This window comes from Fringilla coelebs (genome assembly GCF_963513975.1).
Source record: "Fringilla coelebs genome assembly, chromosome: 1".
Classification (NCBI taxonomy): domain Eukaryota; kingdom Metazoa; phylum Chordata; class Aves; order Passeriformes; family Fringillidae; genus Fringilla; species Fringilla coelebs.
The window spans coordinates 98,225,889-98,248,857 of NC_140028.1; the positions used below are offsets into that span (position 1 = coordinate 98,225,889).

Here is a 22,969-nt window from a genome sequence, read left to right on the forward strand (position 1 = left end):
AACAAGAGGAGAAATGGAAAGAGGTAAAGACTGAACAGATTCTTAAAAACCTTCTGCAGAATTACAACTCTTCCACACTGTGTTTCAGGAGCTTGAATGGCAAGGAAAGGTACCAAGGGATCCTGCTTACTTTGATATTGATTTTAAAGCGTGGTGCACATGGTAAGGACTGTGTCTGTGTACATGCCTGGTTGCCCTCATGGAGCTACAATACTTGGAGGGCTTGAATGGATTGGGAAGGAGGGAAAACGGCAATTTTCTTTTAACATAAGAACATTTATAGCTATAAAAAACAAGAGATTAATTTCAGTAAATTTTTATCTTTTAATGGCCTCAACGGCCCTTGCAGGCTTGACAGTTTAGTGCCAATGACATATTTTCCTGCAAGTCCTAAAATTCTGCTCCCCCTCCTCTTCAGAGTGGGACGGGTGAGAGTCCTGACACAGGAGAATGAGTGACATGTGGCATTTCCATGTAACCTTTCCAACAGTCTCTCATGAGTATAGGTGGTACAACTCTGCTAGATTTCATCTACTAGTCATCTACCCTGGGCAGTGACAACCTTTTAAAATGTCCTAGTCAAAAAATTCATGGCAAAAAAAAAAAAAAAAAGCTAAAAAGTATTAGTTTAATGAATCTGTAACACTCTAAATAAAAAGACAAAATATTTTGGGCTCCTGTTTAATCTGAAATGAATAACAGCTTCTATTTTTGCTGCTTGGCTACAGAAACATTCATAAGACTCAACCAGTCAGAGCATGTACCTCTTTTTTCTCTTTTTCTACTGAATATCACTAATTTACTAGCAGAAAATGTATATATACACTATATTCCTTTTTGAGGTAGCAGTACTTAGAGTTCCAAATTAACTTCCATAATAAAAATAACCAGATTCTAAAGAGAATGGCACTCTAGCTATTAGTCAAATTTTATACCCCCAACCAGCACTTTGTAATGCAAAAACTTCAAATACTGCGAAATAAAGTTTTTAAGTTGACAGGCTAAATCTCAAAGGATCAAATGATAACAAGTAAGGTTCTGGAGAAGGGCTTTCTGATCCCTGTTGTCACTCCTCCTCACCTGCCTTTTACATTAAATGAATATGGAATGAACTGAAAATAGAACTTCCAGAGGCAGGCAGTGAGTCCTGACAGTGCTGACAAGCACCAGACAGGCATCATTGACATGGTGTGAGCTGCTGTGAATACTCAGAGGAAAGGACCTTGCACATTCCTGGACCTTCTGCTGCTGTGCTGAGATGATCTGAAGAGTAACTTTCAAATGACTGGGTTTTCAAAAAAAAGGTGCATGGCAGAGCCTTTCCCAGAAGCAGTCAGATTCAAATTCTCATTGGATTTAATTTGGCCTCAGATTTTGACTGATTTTGACTTCAGGACTGGAAGTGTCAGCATCATAGCCTTTCTGGGCTCTTTACAATGCTCAAATTTCTGCTGTTTCCAGTGAGAACTGAGGATACATGGCAGCTATCAAAGTTCTCAACAACTCAAAATAACATAATACCACTTTTCCTATGAGACTATACTGGTTTTGAGTGGAGACAAAATGTTATTCTGGGCTTCTGTATGCTAAGTGTATGATCCATTAAATACAATGGTCAAAAAACTGATCTACTGCAATGTTGCATACTCCATTGCTAGTTCAGGATATCAGTGTAATCAGAATTTCAAGTCAACAAATTTGCTTATGTTTGTGTATATTTCAAAAAATCATGTTTGCTTATGATTATGTATATTTCAATTCCTGGTTAAACTTAACGAATGGCAAAAGCAAATCTGACTTGCAAGTTTTGATCCAAACGAAACTTGAGCTATTGAATATGATGCTTTCTTTCTACCCACCTCTGCTATAATGATGTCAATGATACCCAGAAAATTAAGAATGTTATTTAAGAATACAATTTCTTTTAAATGATGAATAATGCAAGGGTATGTTATTTAATTTTACACCTACTACAGTTTGCTCATCACTTTTATGACAATGCATATCCATTTTTTTAAAAAAATGAAAATTAATTTCACAGAAACTATTAATAGTATTAAAAAAATAATTCTACTTAGGAACACTTGGGTGACATAACTGAATATACAAATGTCTTTTCCATAGATAATTAAAATGAAAGGAAAAGTTCCTCTTGTGCATGTAAAGTATTATACAAGAAAGAGCTATTAAATGTACTATTAATATAAAAGCAATATCAGTACTGAATGTTATTCTGTTTATCATTTAAAAGAGATTTCCAAAATATTACTGAATTCTTTCAAGCTTTTAAAAATTTTATTTTGTTAGAATTTAATGATGATATACCTTTATGGCTTATAAGAGTTCTGTAGAATTTGAATTTACTTTAAGGAACAAACTACAGAGCTGCATGTTTATATCAACAGTTTTTGAAAAGAAAAAAAGGAAAAAAAAAGAAAAAATACACTACTATTGAGCCTGTACTTAGAACTGTATAATTCTTTTTCTGACTTGTACATTTATATTCAATGTTGATGATGAAATTGTTCTGAGGACATATTCTGAGGACATCATATTGGACCTCAGACTATTTCCATAAAAATAACACTTTAAAATGAAAAAAAGCTAAGCAATATTCTGCACTTGTTTGTACGTGGCAAATGTCTGTACATTAGCAAAGCTTATTTTCTCTGCATATTTTTCAATGGGAATTTAGCACCATATGTTAAGAAACTCCTAAGGAAGCTGTAGTAACTGAGGAATAAGTAGGAGATCTGTGTTAACAAACCAGAGCAGAACAAAAGATTCCATAAGGAATCAGTGAAACCAGGAAGTAGTAAAGTGGCACATTTCTTTCTAATTTCTTTCTTATATTGGCAGAGCTGCCAATACAAGATATAAAAAATATAATATTGTTTATATATATATATAAAAGCAGGTTTGCCAAAAATCTTTCTCCAGCATTAACTTAAATCCTCTCCCAACCTCTATCTGCCTCAGTGTACAGTTATATGATACATCTAACATCTCTTTCCTTGGTACAACCCTTTTCCATTCACTCTTAGAAATAATGATGGAATACCAGTAGCACAAAGTAAGACATGAAAATCTTGGGAAAAAGTCCTGCTTGGGAAAACGCAAATTTTTTCAGAAACATGCTACATTCCCCTATCATATGATGGTTCAATGGGTCACCACCTAAAAAAATCCTGGTTGCATTGGCTCCAGTTCATGATGATAGGAATGGCAGGGAGAAAATGCCCAATGAAACCTTCAAAAAATGTAATGGACACTCAGACTTTCTGCCAAAAAAGAACTTAAGATGTTGTATTCAGCTGCAGAGCACCTGGAGCAACAGCTGAGAGCAGTGTCTGCTTAGGATGATGTAAGCAGATTTTTTCTTGTTGGATGATCATATTTCAGATATTTATTGCTTCTGTATGGGGTTTTTTGTCATTATTTAAAAGCACAAAACCTTGTTCTAATTATACAATAGCCTTGTGGAAACTAATAACCTATAACACTGATCAGAGATTCCTGACATGGGGAAGAAATAGCACTCAAATGCTAATCCAGCTGAATGGTACATGGAAAAGGCCGGACTATAATGGTTCTGGTAACATAATTATTTATTATGAGTAGCAAAATTAGCTAATAGCATTAACATAATGTTGTTATAATCCTTTCTTGCAGTAAGAAATGGAACTCTAAAATGCCAGAATTATGAGGCTAAAAAATAAAAGGTTTCCCAAAGATAGCAGCCTTCTGCAGGAAATATTATATTAAAAGAAAGATGAATCAAACATCACATTCATAACAGCATTTTCCTGCAAACAAAGTCAGAAAAGAATACTTCATACTGTACTGCTTAAAGCTAGAAAGAAAAAGAAAATGTTCGAAGAGGTAAGTGCACTCTTAGTGCTCCAAGTTTGTTCAATTGAAATGTAACTCAGGGTCATTCTGCCAAAGAAAAATTAAATAAATTCTCTAGTAATTTTTTTGTTTGTTTGTTTCTTTGCTTGTTTTTACAAGTGGCTGCTAATAAAACATCATATTACTCTCTCATTCTCTCTCTGTAGAAATGTATGTGCGTGTATATGTATATATATCTATATATATATGCATATGCTTCACAGGCACCTGGGAAGAGAAAGAAGGCAGAGCTGTGTTGTGCTCAGTTCTGTGCCTTTAGAAGATATTTTAAAAGATGAAAGTAATTTTCCTTGGACCAGATATTCTTGTTTAGCATATGACAAATCTTTATGACACAGCAAATTTGATGAGCTATCACTTGTTTCCAATGCTATTGAAACAAACCTAAGCCTCCCCAAAGATTCCTCTGCACCACATTATTCTTTCCCAGATTCAGTACAGTCAGGAATATCAGCCCTGTGTTGTAAATTCCACAACCAAGAGACATGGCAAGAGCTGTTACTGTTTTCACAGATAATTATCTAAGTACCAACACCAGAATGCTAAGAATGCTATTTTCTCCTGCTAGTGCTCTGGAAAAGTTGATTCCACTTGGATTTAATGTATATGCTAATTATGAAAATGAGCTGTTAAAAAAGCTACAAAAGGTCAACCAATGAAACCCTTATACTTGAGGGCATGCAACCTCATGTTCCACTACTTTGAATCTGCAAAAAGAAAGCAAAGTTATTTTTGTATTTTTAAATAATGAATCCCTCAAATTTATTGTACATTTCTTGGAAAAAACATAGGTGAGGTCATGACTCTAAATATGTTTTTCTTTAGTAAGAAGATACTCTGGGAAGGATATGTGTAGAACTTTGCTTTTCTCCTCAGTGAAACAGTGTCTGTGTGGACACTGGTTACTGCTAAAATAGACGATGTATTTTACAGTAGCTGCCTCACCGTAAGAGAATTGAGATTCTTTTTCTCCCTATCAAATATATGAACTTAATGAGTAAGCTTTTTAAAGACAATATCATCTTCCATTCAGCTTACAGAAACCAAACTACTTTGGTTGCTGTTTCACCTCAGTGCTCATGTGATGCTGCTTCAGCAACATTTGGAAATGAAAACAAGCAACGTGCAAAAATGCCTGGAGGGACTCACCATCTTTTACAAGAACAGACTAAAGGCAGAGCTAGCAACATACAACCAGAAAATGTTTTTCTCCCCAAGTCAATTTTTGCAGCAGAGTTACCGCTTCCATCAAAAAAGAAATAGACAATACAGACTATGCCTGATGCCATTTCAAGAAAGTACTTTGATAGAAATTGCTTTTAGTTCTGTCAATGTCAGTAGAAAATGCCAAAATGCCAAAATACACATCACTGTTATGCATGACTATGCTAACCAAAAAAACCCAGTATGGGCCCAGCTGACTTACATGAGCTGCACTGCTTGTGTAAAAAAATGGAATTAATCCTTAGGGCTAGATGCCATTCTGTGTCATTGAAGCAAGCCTGGAGGTCAGCAGAAGCAACATGAATTTACAATGGCATGACTGAAAACAGAATCTTTCCTCTAGCACTTAAGTTTTATGCAGCATAAAATATGTATGAATGCTTGACAACTTTTCCTTTCATTATATACAAAAGTGACTTTCTCTTCTCTCTAAAATAACACTGTCAAACCAAGAGGGACTGCCAGAAACCTGTCACAGATAATAATCTATTTTCCAGGTTCCTGAATAGCAATGAAAAAGAAGATATTGAGTGTCAGTTCCCAGCACATAAATTAAAGTTCTGCGCCTGTAATTAGGTCATGTTTCCCCCTGAAAAAGAATTGTGTTTAATATTACAACGAATTTTAATTATTTTCTTGTAAGCAATAGGCTAGAGATGTTGTGGAACACCTAGTTGAGGATTAGTGATAAATAAGATTAAAAATTAAAAATTTCAAAAAACTCAAATTACTTGCAAGGACATTTGCTCTAGAAAGACTATTATTCCTGGTTTTACTCAAAGTGCAAATGCTGCATATGCTGACTTTAAAAGTAAAGAAAATTCTCCTTTCTTTCCCTTGCATTTGGATAAGACGATAAGGTGAAAAGGGCACTGGCTGGTTTAATTTACATAGTTAGCTTCACACCACAGTGTTGTACACACTGCTTGAAGATTCTGCACCATTTTTTTGAAACACTGTTACATAGTATATATTCAAGACCTTTGATCTCCCAATCTGTCTGTAAATATTTTTCTAAGTTTACAGAAACTGAATGTCCTATGTTCTCACTGGTGACTGAGTCTCCAGTATTTTTCCTTCTTCCCTCTCTTTTTTTTTAAACCATAACAATTGCTTTTCTCCATCAGCAAGGTTTTATGCCCACCAAAGATTTTTCTAAAACAACAGACTTTGAGTAAATAAGGTGATGACGATCTAATGATGAGTTATTAGAATTTTTCCAAATCTGAGAACTTTCCCTTTGTTTCTACATCTGTAAACCACCTCCTGTTCTTCACCCTCTCTGCTGTAGTTTCTTGCTTCTGCAGCGAGGCAGGATGTGTCCCTACCATCTTTGCAGCCAGGCCCAAGGGATGATCCATTTCTGACCCCACTATACAGCATGTGGAGCTGTCTCTGGACCAGTATCCTCCCCTGGGGCTTCATCCTGTTGATCCAGATGCCCACACTGTGTAAGCCCTGTGCAACACCAACAGCTCCTGCCTGTCATGTCATTAGCATTGCATGGCCACACCTACAGCAGCCTTGTCACAACAGCTTGGCTCTCCCCCAGACCCTGTGTGTCCTTCTTTGGGTTGCAGACACCTTGGGAATATTATGACTCTAAAAATGGGCCTCTCTTCATAAACTGGTGAATAATAATAAGGTTACCTCATAGTCTGTGATTGTTTGCACTTTTTAGGCAATTACATCTGGAAATTGAGGTGTGTGCAGAAGGAGAAGGGGCAGTAGAGGAGGAAGGAAGGGGCATAAGAATCTGTAAGAGGACAAACTCTTGCAGAGATGTGTTGGCGGGCAAGCCAGGCTGGCAGAGTAAGAACTGTTCTCTCCATACTGTCTGTTGTAATGCACTCCAGAATAGTCTAACTACTCAACTATTCCTGGATCTCATTGCTGATTGTGAAGAAACTATTGATCCTGTAGGAAGATGATATCCTAGAAATGATGCAGCCTGTGTCCAATGTGGACAGTTATAGCAACAGGACCTTGAGATGAAACAAGGAGCAGCCTGGGTCTCCTGAATCCATTCAAATGGCTTTACTTTTTTTACCAAATACTGATCTGTGAACTTCCTGCTCATTGTAGTTGGCAAATAGGCTGAGTAAACTCTCTGACACGTGGCTATATGCACAATGCTACATATGAATATTTACAATGACTGTAACTTCTACTATCGATTAAAAAGTGACTGCATTCCTTTTACCTTTGGCTACACCACTTACTCATAGCCATTTACAGAACACCATAGCTGCCAAACTAAATGGGTAGCAGCAGTACATCTTTGAGTTATTAGAAATGGTTAATCATATATTGGGTTATCACGAGATGTGCTTAGTCAACTACCTCTCTCTCAAATAGCAGCAAAGTGAAAAACACACTTCGAATAGATTCTGTACTTCTTCTCACTCGTTTGCATAAAAATTAAATCTGCTACAAGGTAAACTAAAGAGCTAACATAGCACAGAGTCCCATCATATTTCTCCAGTAATACTAACACCTACAGAGAAGTTTACAGGAACCCCTACACCCTGTCATTAACAGCAATCCATGTTTTTCCGCAATTAGGAAGTTTAAACTCTGCTGGAAGATATTTGTGTCATTGCTGAAAGACCTGGCTAATCTTATTGTGTGTTTGCCATCTATGACAAACCTTGGTCAAGGTAGGTGTGGGAATCCTGGAAATGAGCTTTCTCCAAGAACCACCTGTATGGAAGAAGAGGCAGAGATGGCAAACTGGCATGTTGGGGGAAAGAATATAATATTTTGGATATGCAGTCTTTCTGATATTAGAAATCATTCCTTTAATTTCCCTTTCTATTATATCAACACGTCATGGTGTCCTGGGAATACTGTTGTTGGGTTGTGCATAAACACAAGAAATATAACTATAGCTCCACTCTCCATTGTATCCTTTTGCTTATTTCATTATTATAATCAAAAAGGAAAGTAGTAGTGGAAAAAAACCTCCCACATATTCAGTTCAATCAATACATGTAATTCCTGGAAGAGTTTAAAATGCAAACTTAGGTATATTTTATAATGTCTGTTCCAACAACACTATCTTTCTGATCCAAGATGTAATGCTGGTTTTAAATAAGCATCCTTGGCTTGATAAACCAATCTTTAGAGACAAGTCTTTTTATGCTCTTATGCATTCAACAAAAATATGTAAATAGAGAAACCACCAAAGTAAAAATCTATGTTCTTAAAGTAACTGCAAAATATTGGGCACCTCTTGCAACATTCAGAGCTAAGGGGCTTATCTCCATTCATCAAAGTCAACCCAAAATTTTCACAGACTTGACTAGAACCAGACTATCAACCGCTGATGCAGTTGCAGTAAGAAAAGGCAACATGGAAAGCAACAAAAATTGAGTCCACTTCCTGTCAAACTTATTGAATTAAAAAAGAATTAGAGGGGTATGTTTCCAGCTAGTTCTGTTCAGATTTACTCACATAAATTATGCTTGTTTTAGCAGCAAGTTAGGATTATCATTTAACCACTGGCTATTTCAGGGGTTTTGTCCTGAAAGAAATTCAGTGCAACACAGTGAGTGTTCAAACAATAGTTGTAAAAAGCCTTATCTCATCTTTCACGCTAAAACAGTGATCAGCAAGGTTCCATCTAATTCTGTTCAACAGGCCAGAGGAAATGAGACCAAAACAAGTAAACTGGACTTGAGTCTTCTGTATAAATTGAAAAAACCAAACCCTGGTTTATTGATTCTTGGGTTCTTCCATCCTTGCAAAAGGTCAGTGCGACCAATAGAGAGTTCCATTGCTCTCAGGGAAATAACTGAAAAAGGTACCATCTATGTTTAGGATGCATACCTTGTCCTTTTTAGGCAACTCTCCAGTGAAAATCAGTGACTGATGAAGCAGAATTCACAAACTCCTGAACTAAACTCATCAGTTTTCTTAGACAAAGAAAGCCTGCAATCAGGAACTCTGTTTCTTGATCTGATTGGTTTGAGTCTACTGTATGGAGATGCTAAACCAGTCTACAGGGAAAATGTGTTGTAAAAATAACTATAACTACTACAAGTATTTCTGTGTCTCAGTTCTGTGAAATTCAAACTCACAAATGCCTATTCATGTAGCTGCATTCATTGCTTAAGGTCTATAGCCAAAAATATACAGAGAGAAACAGAGGGTCAAACCTGGCTATCTAAGTTTCTAATATTCAGACCTGTCTGATGCTAAGTCATCATTCTGTCTTTCATGGACAGAATTTCTGTCTCTCATCTCGATCATGCTGACAAGTTCCTCAGGGGTATCTGCCTCCACTTAATAACATTCAGTGTATAATCTACTACCAGTAATGTGAGAAAGACCTGGTGGGAAATTTTATCTTCCCACCAGAAGTGCACTTGTGCTCTGTGTATACACATTCCCTATTTAAGCCTTCATTTAACCACTAAGGCAAAAATACTTCTTGATTCCCACATAAAGTGCCCCAGGGAATTGTCACTGGAAGAGTACCACTTTAGATCTGTCAGAGAGAGACATTTTATTACCTGAAGGATGCTATCTTAACCCAAGGTCTAAAATATAAATGAACTGCAATTCAGATGACTTGAGATCTAGCAGAAAGACAGAAGGGTGGAAAGCTTCCCAGGGATTCCAGAGGGAGAAGGTTGATTTATTTAATACAGATAAATATGACAAAAAGATATTAATATCCCAAGTTTTAATAAGTTTATGCTTGACAGGAAGAACAGAACTGAAGTCTTGAGCAGTAGCTAATACAAGATGTTAACTAATAGAGTTGGAGGAGGAAAAAAGAAGCTTCAAGCAGATGAATTCAAGTGAAGGCAGGAAATTTTGGATACTGAAAATTTCTCTGTTTCCTATGGGCTGAAGGAGATTATGTCCTTTTTGCAAATAATTATCTGTACTGTAGGGTAAAGTCCAAGGGATCTTCATAGACCATCTAATATTTAAGTAGAGCAGAGAATGCTTAGATATGAAAGGTCAAAACTTCCTATGAAAAGATGAGTGAGAAAATAAACAGAGGATAAATCAAGAGATTATTTTAGAATCTGCCATCATGAAAACCCTGCCTTTTCTCAAGGGGCAGAGAACACTCTATTCTATATTGAAACAGGGATTTGAGGTTTGCTTTAAAAACGTATTGTAAAGGCATTAGATGATGCCTCTGGAGTGCTGTTTTGAAAGTTACTATTGTTTCTTTGAGCAAAGTAATACTCACTGTGTTTCTTAATGTTACCCATTTTTTCCCATGTTGAAAGCTTCAGAAAACTTTGGTTTCATTACGAAAGAATTTGGGTTAAGTTGCTGAAGCAGGTAGATAAAACTAACTGGAAGAAAAGGAGGTAACTGGGACACAGGCTGTGGCTTAACCCTGCAATGAACTGCATTTGCATATGGCTTGGGAAAAAAAAAAAGTTTTTATAGCCAAGAGACACTTGGGAGTATGACATTCTCCAGTTGCTTATTTTTCTGTGCTCAAGAAAGAAGACATTAGCTTGTTGAAGCTTATAAATAAAAACATTTTCATCAACAACTTATTCTAATTGCAAGATTACAAATACTGAGTAGGCTCTTAGTATGTATTCAAACTAAATTACTTTTAAACTGCAGCAGAATATCAGAATCCTTTAATATGCAAAACTACAATGGAAATCTGCTTTCAAAATGTTCCAAAACCAAGATCACATCTTTCTTCTGTCTTGTCAGCCTAGCATTACTTCCATCAATCCCTTGTGTCAATTTCTAGAAAGTTCGCCTGAATCTCATAATGACAAAACCAAGAATTTAGTCCAAAACTATACAGAGCACTAAAGATAAATCTCTTGACTGTTTTCTTAGATTCTTTCCTATTATTAATCCCCATGCTAGGGCATACACAATTGTAAAGATATTAATCAAAGTTTACTTTGCAGAGAAAAAGTCAATAGGATGTTTAACTCTTGATTTATACACAAGCTTTAAGTATTTCACCTGTGTAATTCTGCACAGTCAGTAGCTTATTTCTTCTAATTAAATCTTTATTTCAGCTCTCAGTGGGCCTGATTTTCCTCTTACTAACAGCAAGTTTATTAATATAACTCTCATCAATCAAATGGTGGTAGCATTTTAATGAGATTAATGTAAGAAAAAAGCAAAATCAAAGTTATTGACTTTGCACAAGAGTTTTGCCAGTCTGTTCACAGCTAAGCAGTGCTTACTGGATGCTTAACAGAATACGGGGCAAGGCAGGCATTTTTTACTGATTAGAAACCAGTTTTGAAAGTACAGTTTGCAAGATGATGGAAAAAAGAAAATATTTTGATCGGGAAGAAAATCGGGCAGTAAGTCTAACTACAAGGGCTAATCATCTTTGTCCTTCTCATCTGTAATACAAACTGAAGGTTCATGTGCATATTGATGTAAAATACTCTGTTACATGCAGCATTTTGTTACGGGCATCAAGAGCGCACACTATACTCACACAGTAAAACATTTATTGCTGTTTTTTATCGGCTCTTTATTGCCTCTACCATTTACCTCTCCGAAGCCAAGGACAGGTCATGGACTAGTCATTTCATCACTCTTAAACAACTCACAGACATGTCAATTAAAACCTGAAATTCTGGTTTGCCAGGTCAACACAAAAGCCAGTTGCTTTTTAGTTGTAACACAAAAATCGTACGTACTATACACTGCAATATATACAATCAACTCCAAAATCCCATGGGTTTTCAGCCCATGTAAAATAAATATGAAATGTTCATAATACGGATAGGTTTAATTATCAGGTGTGTAGAGTTGAGGTTATGGCTTGAAAGTGACTGAAGGCATCAAAGGAGCAGCAAGGTAAACAGTATCTAACCTAACCAAAAACAGAAAATAAAATGTATTTTGCCAAAACCAGAAGTGACCTATAGAAAATTTTCTAGAAACTTCTGATGCAAATATAAATTGTGTTTTCTTTAAAAAAACAGTAACAACAGATTGAGAGAGGTAACTAAAGCATGACAGAGAGTAGGAATGTCTCATATTAAAATAATTTTGAACCCCAAACAATGAGAGAAGAAGCTTCAGATACACAAGACCGTTTTAATAATTATACCAACATTATTTTTCTTTTACCTCTTCCAAGAATAAAGTAGTGGGATGACTTACTCTGCCAATAAAGATGAACAAAATTGATTGATACAGAGAATTTAATGAAAAATTGAATACAGAGAAATCTCCAGCAGGTAGGACATGCAGTCAAATAAATGAAGGAACAATTAAGTGCATTTTTGAAGACCAAAGGATAACATGAAATGAGACTCTAGCTGGGATCTGCTAACACCATAGAAAAATTATCCCTGACAAAAACTGAACAGACAGCAGGGAAGGGAGGGAGACAAAGAAAACTGCTAAGAACAGATTGCCTGACGGCAGCTCTCCATTTAATTTCTCTGAATTAAATGCAAAGCGATGTCTGCTTCATGGTTCCAATGAATCACCTACTATTATCAAAATGTTTTCCCACAGCTATGTAACTTCTCATGATCACTGTATTTACACAGAAGTTAAATGTTTTGCACTCCTGCTTTTTATTTGATCATTTTAGAGTATTGTATCTCCTCATTCACTGCACTTCTATGCATAATTATTTCATTTTTATTTTTGGAAAGTGTCATCAAAATATATAAAGTTGTAGCTGCCCTTCTCTCCTTAAACAAAATGCTCCCATGAATTAGGTATGAAAGTTCTGTCAAGTCAACAAGAAAACCTCCTTCTCCTACTGTCTGAACCCTCCTAGTCATCAAGAAGCACTTCATAAAGCAGTAGTTAGGTAAGGAGATTAGCAGTGCCCAGCTACCAGAGAGAAAAGTGGGAATTCAATTGTATTTGAAAAATTGGGAGGCTAGACTCTCCTTTTTATCTGAAATATGTACCTGCTAAGTCAGAGCCCCCTGAGTCAGTGCATTCAACTTTAAGGTATTCAAGGGAAATTGTGACACTTAAACCAGACAAACTCCAACTCTGTTCCATATAAGCACCTTAACTGCAGAGCTGTGAAGGAACAAGACTGTCACCTGAACATCCACTCACAGCTCTCTCAGGTGAGTCCTATCAGTCAGTACAACTAGTGCTTCTATAACCAGCATTACGCTGGTTATGAAGTACTGATGTCCCCATGTCAATTCGAAAACTGACATTAAAGCCGCTCATGTAAGCAAGTTTGCAAATTATGAGAAGCATATAGAGGAAAGACTAAGAGACTTTAACTTGCTCCTGGAAAAATATGCTATTACAGGTGACAGGCATAAATACAGCAGATATGAAACCCAAAACAGACTTGCATCGAGGCTGCTGTTTTAGTTAGTCCAATATTTTGTGATAGCCAGGCTGCATTCCTCCCAGTAAAGTCTATTAATACCCTATAGAATTATTCATACCCTACACATGCAGAAGTCTGCACACTTGACTAGGTGAAATTCTCCTTTTTCAGCTGTTAGAAATAGCCAATGAAAAAAACTGTGCACCTTTAATCAATAGGACCACAACAGTCAGAAATCTTTGTGCCAAAGGTAGACCATTTTGACTTCTAGAAAACCCAGTAGGTTTATATCATGACATCTGTTAATTCCCTGCAGAAGAAGGGAAAAAGAAGTTTGCTGTGATATTTACTGTACAACACCAGCATTCTTTCTGCAGCCTTACCTGGCAGATGTCATATTTTCCTTTTCTATGTTCACACGCACAATTAATTTCACAGGCACTGAAATGCCAGTTGCAACAAAATAACAATAAAGCATTGAAATAAATCTATGGTTTTCAGGATAGCTATGCAGATCTAAAAAATTCATACAAATAATTATGGTGTGAATGGATTTCTTTTTTTTATGAGATTCCCTAGTTATTGGAAAATACTAGGAACAGTCTAATTATTCGACTGCACCTAGAAAGGGAGTACACACCCATTTTGAAACCAAATATTTTCATAGAGAAAACTGCAAGACAGAAGGAAGAAAGAAAAAAGAAGAAATACTGCCTTATAGATAAGGGGTGATTTCTTGACAGAATAAGATCATTCTTTTTTTTTTTTTTTTGATCTAACAACTATTTCAACATTCTTGTACCTCTTACTCAATGAAATACTAAAGGATTTAAAATAGTTGCAGTATAAATTTTAAATTTTGTAAAAAAAATGTTCCAGTCTTTAGGTACATAATGATTTTAAACAACACAAACCAAAATGATATCAAATTAAAAAAAACCCCACAAAATACACTTACCCGATGAGATGTCTATCCGGTTCTTCTTCACTTGGGAGACATTGATATGGACACTGACTTTGCCCTCATTTATGTCAATCTCAACATTCCCCAGGTCATCTGAGAAGTGGCTGAAGAGAAGAAGTCCATTTGGGTTCCAGGTCCGGAAGAGGAAACTGACTGAAAACAGATCTTGGCTTGGACGACCAGGAACCTCAAGGTAACTGGTGGCATTGAAAAAGACAGGCACTGTGTGTGGCTCCACACAAGAAAAACTTAAATTTCCCTAAGTAAAACACAAAAAAGAAAAAAAAAAGAAAGAGCAAAATGGTAAGATTCCACTAAATTCATAGCTACCTACAGAAAAGTATTCTAGATTTCATTCAACATAGAGACTACTGTGATCAATGCACTCTGCATCTAAAGATGTGCTATTAATGTTATCTTTATTGTTGCTACTGTAATAGTTTCTGATTTTTTCTGTTCTTTTTTCTAGCAGTGGCCCCATTATATGTTGTACTGTACTGTACATACACAAAATAACAGGCAGCAGGCCCTGAAGAGTTGTAGTCTCTCAAGCTTAGATGAAAGCATTATTATTTCTGGTTAAAAGATAAAGAAATTAATCACAGATAAACTTGGCCTTGTCTGTGGTCCCCATAGAAACCTACAACAGAACAGCATAAAAAATGAGTGCAGATTTCCAAATACCCTGATATTAATGTGTCAATCAATACAATACATGATGTTCCAAAATAATGATGTATAATACCTGAAAATTCAGCCTCTCTGTTATGTTTTCATCTACATGATACTACATATGCTAATATTTCAATCCATGAAGCAGAAGGATTTGGAGTAGCTGATCATGAATACCAATATTTTTGGATAGTAAATAATTTTGTCTGTAAAGGAAACTGCAGTTTCTATACTGTAAAATATTATTCTTCAGGAAATTGAAAAAAGATCCAGTCAACTGTTGATCTACAAGGCTTTAAAATGAATCTGTAAACAAGACCAGCATTAGACACATTAATTTTTCTCTCTGGTTCTCATGAAATTTCTCACAACAAAAGACCAAATTGGTAGGATATTACCATTTGGTTGTATTTGTAGAGTATTACCATTTTTTCTCCTTAAAAATCATACGTTGTAATAATCTCTGTCCAGAATTAATTTATTACTGCATAAATGCAAATATAACAGGAAAACTTCCTCTGCTGAAGAATTCCTACTATATGTGGCAAAGTGGATCCTGTCCTATGGTTAGGCTTTCTCATGCACTGTTGCAGGTGGAAATTATGTGGCAATTTTTGTTCTATTTGGGAAGAAATAATTTTATCTGATGCAGTACAGAAATTATTACTAAAATCAAGATAGCAATTCTTCTGATATTTATTTTTACATTTAAAATAAAAATAAGATTTGAACAATATTTCTGAAGGTGCATAGATGTTTAGAGAGGTGGTCTACCTAAGCAGTGTTCAGAATCCCAGTAGAAGCCAGTCACCATGTTTTTTGCATAATTATTTTTAAATTCCATATTACTGACTTCTTGATTTAGACTTTTATATCATATTTCTGTATTCATAGTGTATAAATGCATCTGACAGTTCATCTTGAGGGAAAGTAGAGAATTTGGAAGCCATATAGGAATTTTGTGTCTGAAAATTTGTGGCAGGAATGACCTAAGGAAATTTTCTTAAGAAGTAATTATATTTAATTGGAGATGATGGATTACATCAATAAGCAAGTTTTAGCACTCATTTTCCAATGTCCAAACCCATCACTTTTTAAAAGAACATCACATCAGAGAACAGCTTATGTGTATGATAGCAAGATACAACTGGTCTGGCAAACTCAGTTTCTTATAATGGATTTCCATGTAAAAAAAAAAAAGAATAAAAATAATATTTTCTGGACACCTAGGATAAATACTTTGATTATTTTGCATAAAAACTTATTTTTTCTGCAGAACAGCAGAAGTTGTGCAGAGCCTACCTCTAAAGGCCAGTAGAATTAGTAGTAACTATACTATCAAGCAGGCAGCCTCCGTGATCAATTAAGGAACATTGATATTTCCAGTAATCTGGAATTAGGGATTTCTTTAAAGTTATCTCCTAGATTTGTTCCAAAATTTTATGATAAAATCTCAGTATTACAAGTCACATTCTTTTCCTGTGCACAAGTTCCACGGATTAAAAAAAAAAAAAAAAATCCAAGGGAGAGAAGAAATTGCAGCTACTTTATGAGTAAAGAGTAAAGACTTCCCTGCTAAACTGCTTGTAAATTCTGAGATGGTTTTTTTGTGGTTTTGTTTTGCTTTTTGTTTTGCTGTTTTTTGGGTTTTTTTTGGGGGATGCAGTGAGGTTTAAAAGTCGCCTAGAGATTTTTAATTTTACACTTTTAACCAACAAGACATGAAATCAAAATAGTTACCTCCTTTGTTTGAGTAGTTTTAATCTAAACATTTCCAAGTTTGCTACAGAGTACTTGTGCTTAAGCCACAAATTTTACATACAGTAAAAAAAGGTGTAGAGTGTCTGAAAAACTCCCTGTAAGCCTTGGCTATCATTGCCAGTGTAATGGTCACCCTGTGCACAGACACAGCTTCTCTTACACAGTTAAGGCAGTCCTGTGCAGACACGGAAGGCTGCATCATGTTTTGGGAGACGTCATCTCACGGCTCAGTCACAGATCTCAATAAGAAGTGCTTAGAGAGCATTCTGTTAGACTTTTAAGAGTTCCTTTTGCTGCCTTGTAACCAAGAGGAACTAACAATTTCCTCGTTACAAGAAGGCTTTTATATCCAATTGACACGCTCCTGTCATCCCGATGTTTTGGATACTTGCATGCATAACACCTCTCAATGTTAATGGCACGGAATGCATTCAAATCCTTTTTCACATCAGTGAATGCATTTCCTATGAAAAGCCTAGCTGCATTAAACATTTCTTGAGAAAGTAACACGTAATTCTGATTTTCCTGCTAGTTAGCATTTTCCCTACTGAGCTATTTAGATTAATATGAACTGGATTATTGATCCCTTCTATGACTGCAGTTCACAAGATGACTCCTCTTTTAAGTACAGCCCATCTTATATAGATTGCTCACTAGTTCTAGGTCAAGGTTTCGAGTTAATCTGCAGCTTGTCTCTGTAATAGCCTCTTCATTTTTCAAAAAGAATGAGATAATTTTCTGTAGATTCAGAGTGACTTGCTGAATAGTTTTCTGGGCAATGACATCTGGAAGTCAAATATATGCTGTGCATTTATATTGAAGCTCTTGGTCTTATTAGAGAGTTTTTCATACTACATTGGCAGGGAAAAGGTAAAAACAACTTAATTTGTGTGGCTTGAGCTGCGCACCATCATCTTTAATCTATATGGCAAATAGATTCATGTTTACTTATAAATCAATTTTGCCTATCCACATTCAAACATAATCCCTTGTGTAAAATACTGCTGTAAATACCTTTCCTAATTAAAAGACCTACTGGGTGAATAGGAAGCTCCTAAAAGACAGGTAGTAAGTTTATTAAGACTATACTACCTGTTGAATCAGGATGGATCATATAGTATGGGCAATGCACTATACACTAATGCCATCTTAAATATCACAAAAGAATCAAAATAATTTTTCCCCTTTACCTTCTGAATCTAAATCAAATGTGTTACTAAAGTCATCATATGACTTTAAATTTAAAATACTTTTAATTTGTCTTTTTATCCTTACTCTTTAACAGAGCAAAAGGTGCTTGATGGTGCTTTTTTTGTTCATAACAAGTATGTATACGAGACCCAATTTTTTAAAAAATTACTTTTGTTCAGAGAAAAACAAAGATCATCATCTTCTTATCATCTCTGATTTTCTCGGCCTTCTCAAATTTGTCAAGTCCCTTTCAATGTGTGACTTCTGAAATTCAACTGCCTTCATCTAGGAATATTATTTTCTATAGTTTCACACCCCTTTAAAACCCTTCTTTTCTCTGAATTTATCCTTTCTTTGTAATGCTTTGCATGACCAGACTGATTATTTTGCTTGTATTCAGCCACATTATATTGTGTGTGCCTTTTAAGGGGAAGGTGTGTCTCCTGTTATGTGTTTGTACAGAATCTCCTACAATGGAGCTTTGATCCCTGGTGGATTGCTTGAGTGCCATCACCATAAACATGCTTAACAACAACAATAGGTTCAAGAAAGTCTATTGCTCTTGCTAAATCAGGCAAAAAATAGGAGAAAAATGTTTTTGTAAAAACATAAAAATCCATGTTGATTTAGTTAGAGTAAAATTGATTTTGCCTTTGAAGAGCTTAAGCAATTTAAGTGTTTCTACTGAAAACAAAGGTCACTTCTATTTTTCTAGTCATTCTCAGAATTGGAAATCAACAGAAGCATCAAATTAAACTGGCATATCATCTCTTGATGTGGCACTAATACTGCCAGAGCTGCTTGTGTGGATTTTATTTTCAAGTTTTGTGTAACAGAATTTTAAAAGTAAAGAACCAAACAAAGAGAGAAACAATCTGAAATATGATTTTTCAGAGACTTTACATGTCTGCTAGCTCTGTCACACTTTTGAGAGGCTAGGACTTTAAAGGACAGGATTTGCATGGTAGGAACTTAAGCAATATTTCTGTTCAGAAAGAGGCTTTAAGAATATGTCCTACTAACTTTTGATTTAGCAAAATTGAAAGATTGCTCCTGCATAAAGATTCTTTTTAAATTCAGGCATTCATCTTTCAAAATCATGCTTACACTAAAGCTGAAAATGCCCTGCAGAAATGGAATTTCATGTAATTATGATAGAAAAATTTAAGAAGTTAAAGTTTCAGGAGTTCATTAGATTGGGTTGAAAATATTTTAAAACTGGAATCTTAATAAAAGGAATATATATCGTATTCTTTGCCTCTGACAATACTGATGAAATTTATGTGTAGAAAAGGTTATAGACCTCAGGCTGTATTACTGAGCTTATGTAGGCAAACATCACACAGTCATGGTTATCCTTTGGATTCCCTTGACCATTTAGTCATACAATGACATGAAGCTTCAGTTTTACTATCCAGAGATAATCAATCCTTTGAATGACATCATCACTGCATATGTATATCTTAACAATCTATTACATAAAGGATAATGAAATTGTGTAAACCTACATTTTATTAGCAGGAATTTGTGAAGCATGTAAGCTTGTAGACAAGAAAGCCTTGAAAAATTATTCAAACCAGCTCAAACTCATGTTAATAATACATTGATTTCTTACCTACATGACTTTATATGCCAGCAAGCATTTTCAGAAACACTTAGGACTTTAAAACCAGAGAAATTAAATTACATTCTTTCTTAATCACCCTGCCCATAAAGCCACAAGACTGAACATGAAAGCAGCTATGAACACTTAAGCTTCAGCAAAAACAGAGTAAAATGCTACTAACCTTTGTAATGTTAATAAGCAAATAATGATTTTCGAGTTTAATATCTTGAGGTTTTTCAGACGTATCAGAAAAGACTGTAGAAGCATTCTCATCCAAAGACTTTTGCACTAAAGCAATCCAACTAGCTCAGCAGGGATGGAATATTACCAGGATTTAAAAGCCACAAGAAAGCTGCAATTCATTGAGCAATAAATCTTGTCTGCACTGGTTTTGGACTACTATAATTTGAGTAAAAAGGGAGAAAGCACTTACTACTTCAGTTGATTTTCTTTAAAAAAACAAAACCAAAACCAAAACTATCTGACTTCGACTAAAGGTTAATTTTTGAAAGATGAAACAAGACTCCAGAAATAAAGTGTTCATACATGATAATAATTTTTTTAAAGTCACAAATGTACAAACAATAGGTTCTTTGGATTTGTGGTAAAATTTGCTTTGTGTTTTATATTATTGCAGTATATCACAAGAATATCAGCTACACACCCTCAAAAACCTTCTGGTCTTCTTTAGAAGGAGAAGCAGAAGGGTAGATGACTATGAAATTATGATCTTACCACATTTGAAGGTTCCAATTTCTTCCTCCTGGCAAGGTCGGTGATATTATTGCCATTGTAGTTGATACTCTCCATGCAGCCTTTGAAATTTTTCCTACTGTTAGAACTTGGCTTGCCAGAAAAAGGCATGCCTCCAAAGGTTATCTTCAAATGAAAAAGAAAAATAGTAAGTAGTTACTGGAAGGAAAAGACTTTTAAAGAATTTGTTGTACATGTATTTGCTTTCTTTGAACAGTCAACCATGGCAAAATAGAGAGCTGGCAGCACTCTTTACAGAAAAAGGATGTATCAAAATAAAGACTGCAAAAGTAGAAAAAAGAATTGTAATTAATTTTCATTATTTATGGTAGCCAAACCCAATTTCCATTCCAATTGTCCAAACAGTGAACGGATACACATCACAGTTGCTCATGTGCGAACAGTTCTTCTGATTGATATTGGAAAACAAGCATTTCAAACAAGATATTGGGACAAATTTCCATCACAGTATTTTTCTAAACAAAAGCAGACATGAAATTAGCCAGATAATCTGATTCAAATAATTCACTCAGCTCTGTGTGCCAGAGCTCAGACTACAGCACAGCAGTGGTGGGCTCCAATATGGCACATAATTCTTCTGTAATGCTTAAATGTCTACTTAATCCAGAAGAATTTACAGAATCACACAGTTAAAGATGCAATCTCCTGGTAGACAGAAAGACATTTCACTACCAAGAATATGCTATGTCATGTAGTTATAGTCAATGAGGAGTTACCCCTTGATTTATCTGGTCAAATTATCCCCTCAGAGAAGATCAAGACAACCCCTGTGGGGAGTCAGTCATCAAACTCAAATAAGAATTGGTTTTTGTCTTACAGCTGAACTTCATTACCCTGGGTAATTGATTCTGGGTTATTCATAATCTATAGTGCTAAAAACTTAGGAACCCAAATATTTACAAACTAAAAGTGTTTATCTTGAATGAGTGACATCTCTGTCACTCCATAGAGATGATACAGGTCTCTGTCACATAATGGTCTTTATGGAAATGATTAGAAGTGTATAATATTACATGTTTTCATTAATATTTTGCAGCTCAAATGCCAAGAATAAGGGTCTCATGAGATTAGTCCCTGCAATCAGTGTTAGGTAATTATATCCATTAGATGATGGCATAAATAGTAATGACACCTTGCTTTCCTGCCTCACAAACATTCAGAAAAATTTTAATTTGTAGTCTACTGCTAATATTTGGCTGAATGAAGCTTTTAAACATTATTCATTGTCCATTCCATTTGTTATTACCAACAGAAGAAAAACAGAGCTCTAGGCTGACATTTTCAGTTTTAAATGCATGTGAGATATCAGTTTCTGTCCCAAAGAGGAAGCTTCCACTTGGCATATACAAAGAGCTAAAAGTATGCAGCTGAAATCTAAAACCTTTATAAACCACACACACCAGCTTTTGGTGTGTAAAAGTCTTATGGGGATATCCTCAGGTATTGTAAATTGACATGACTTGACTTTAGAGAAGATACAGCTCTCCATATGGAGAATGGAACTGTAATATTTTAATAGTTGTCAAACATTTTATGCATGTGTTTAGATTAAGTGAAATATAAAAAATTAAATAAAAAAGAAAGAATTTTGAAGAAAAGAAGAAAAAGAAAAAAACATATATTGTGACAGTGAGTTAAGAGCAACCTACAAGATTATTTTTTGATCTCAAAAATGCAATCAGATCTAAAGTTTTTTCCTTTTTTTTGGTGTTAATTTAACTCTTATGAAAGAGATTAACCTAGAAACTATTTTGTCTATGAAAAATAGTTTTAATTCTTTTGGCTTTATTCCCCATTAATCCCAAAGACAACACCTTTAAATTTAGTCTGTGTTGTCTAGCTCCAAAACCAGTGAGATAACAGTGAGGAAAGGAAGGAGATTAAGTCTCTTGAGTTTATATGAACTACAAACATATATACACACACACTCAAATAAATTCAATTAAACACAAGGAGATCCATGTATATGGAAAATGAAATGTATCTTTGAGAACTGCCAGTGAGGTCTCTTTATGCAGAGAGAATAAGATGGTGAATGCACTGAATTCACCTCTTACTGGGGGTACACTTTTTATATGCAATATATTTGTTATGTAAACATTTTATATATATGTGTGTGTGTGTGTGTGTGTGTGTGTGTGCAAAAATTGCACAACTGTGGCTTATGGCATTCAGCCTTTTTATCATTCACTTAAAAGCCTTTAATAAAATCTATTTATATGAGTTTTAAGTAGCTCAGTTCAGATCTTCAGTGTTCAATAATTATTAGGGGTACAGGAAAATTTGCTTGTTATTTTCTTATTAGAGCTATATTAGAGTTAATAATGTATCCATAAACATTCAGAATATAATAAAATATTTGACTCGGAAACACAGACAATTATAATTACTTTTTTCAAACATTTCATATATTCTTGGTCAAAAATTGGTAAAATTAGAAAAAACACAAGTTATTTCAATTTTTTTTCCATTACATCATTTATATTCGCTCTTACATCTTAAAAAGTTGTAAGGGTAGAAATTACATATCTGGTGCAGTCAAGCAAATTAATTCTCATTAGAAACAGTAAAGAGTGTAAGAAAA

The 22,969-nt window shown here is 35.0% G+C and overlaps 1 protein-coding gene across 1 annotated transcript in view; it reads right to left on the reverse strand.

Annotated features, from left to right (window-relative positions):
- Positions 1-22,969, reverse strand: part of CNTNAP2 (contactin associated protein 2) — a gene marked incomplete at both ends in the record, with an annotated part of 998,227 nt that overhangs the window by 491,108 nt on the left and 484,150 nt on the right. Inside the window, 2 exons of the mRNA XM_084204413.1 lie at positions 14,376-14,640; positions 20,347-20,490. Of these exons, the coding sequence (XP_084060539.1) occupies positions 14,376-14,640; positions 20,347-20,490 (409 nt within the window). The remainder of the gene's footprint in view (positions 1-14,375; positions 14,641-20,346; positions 20,491-22,969) is intronic.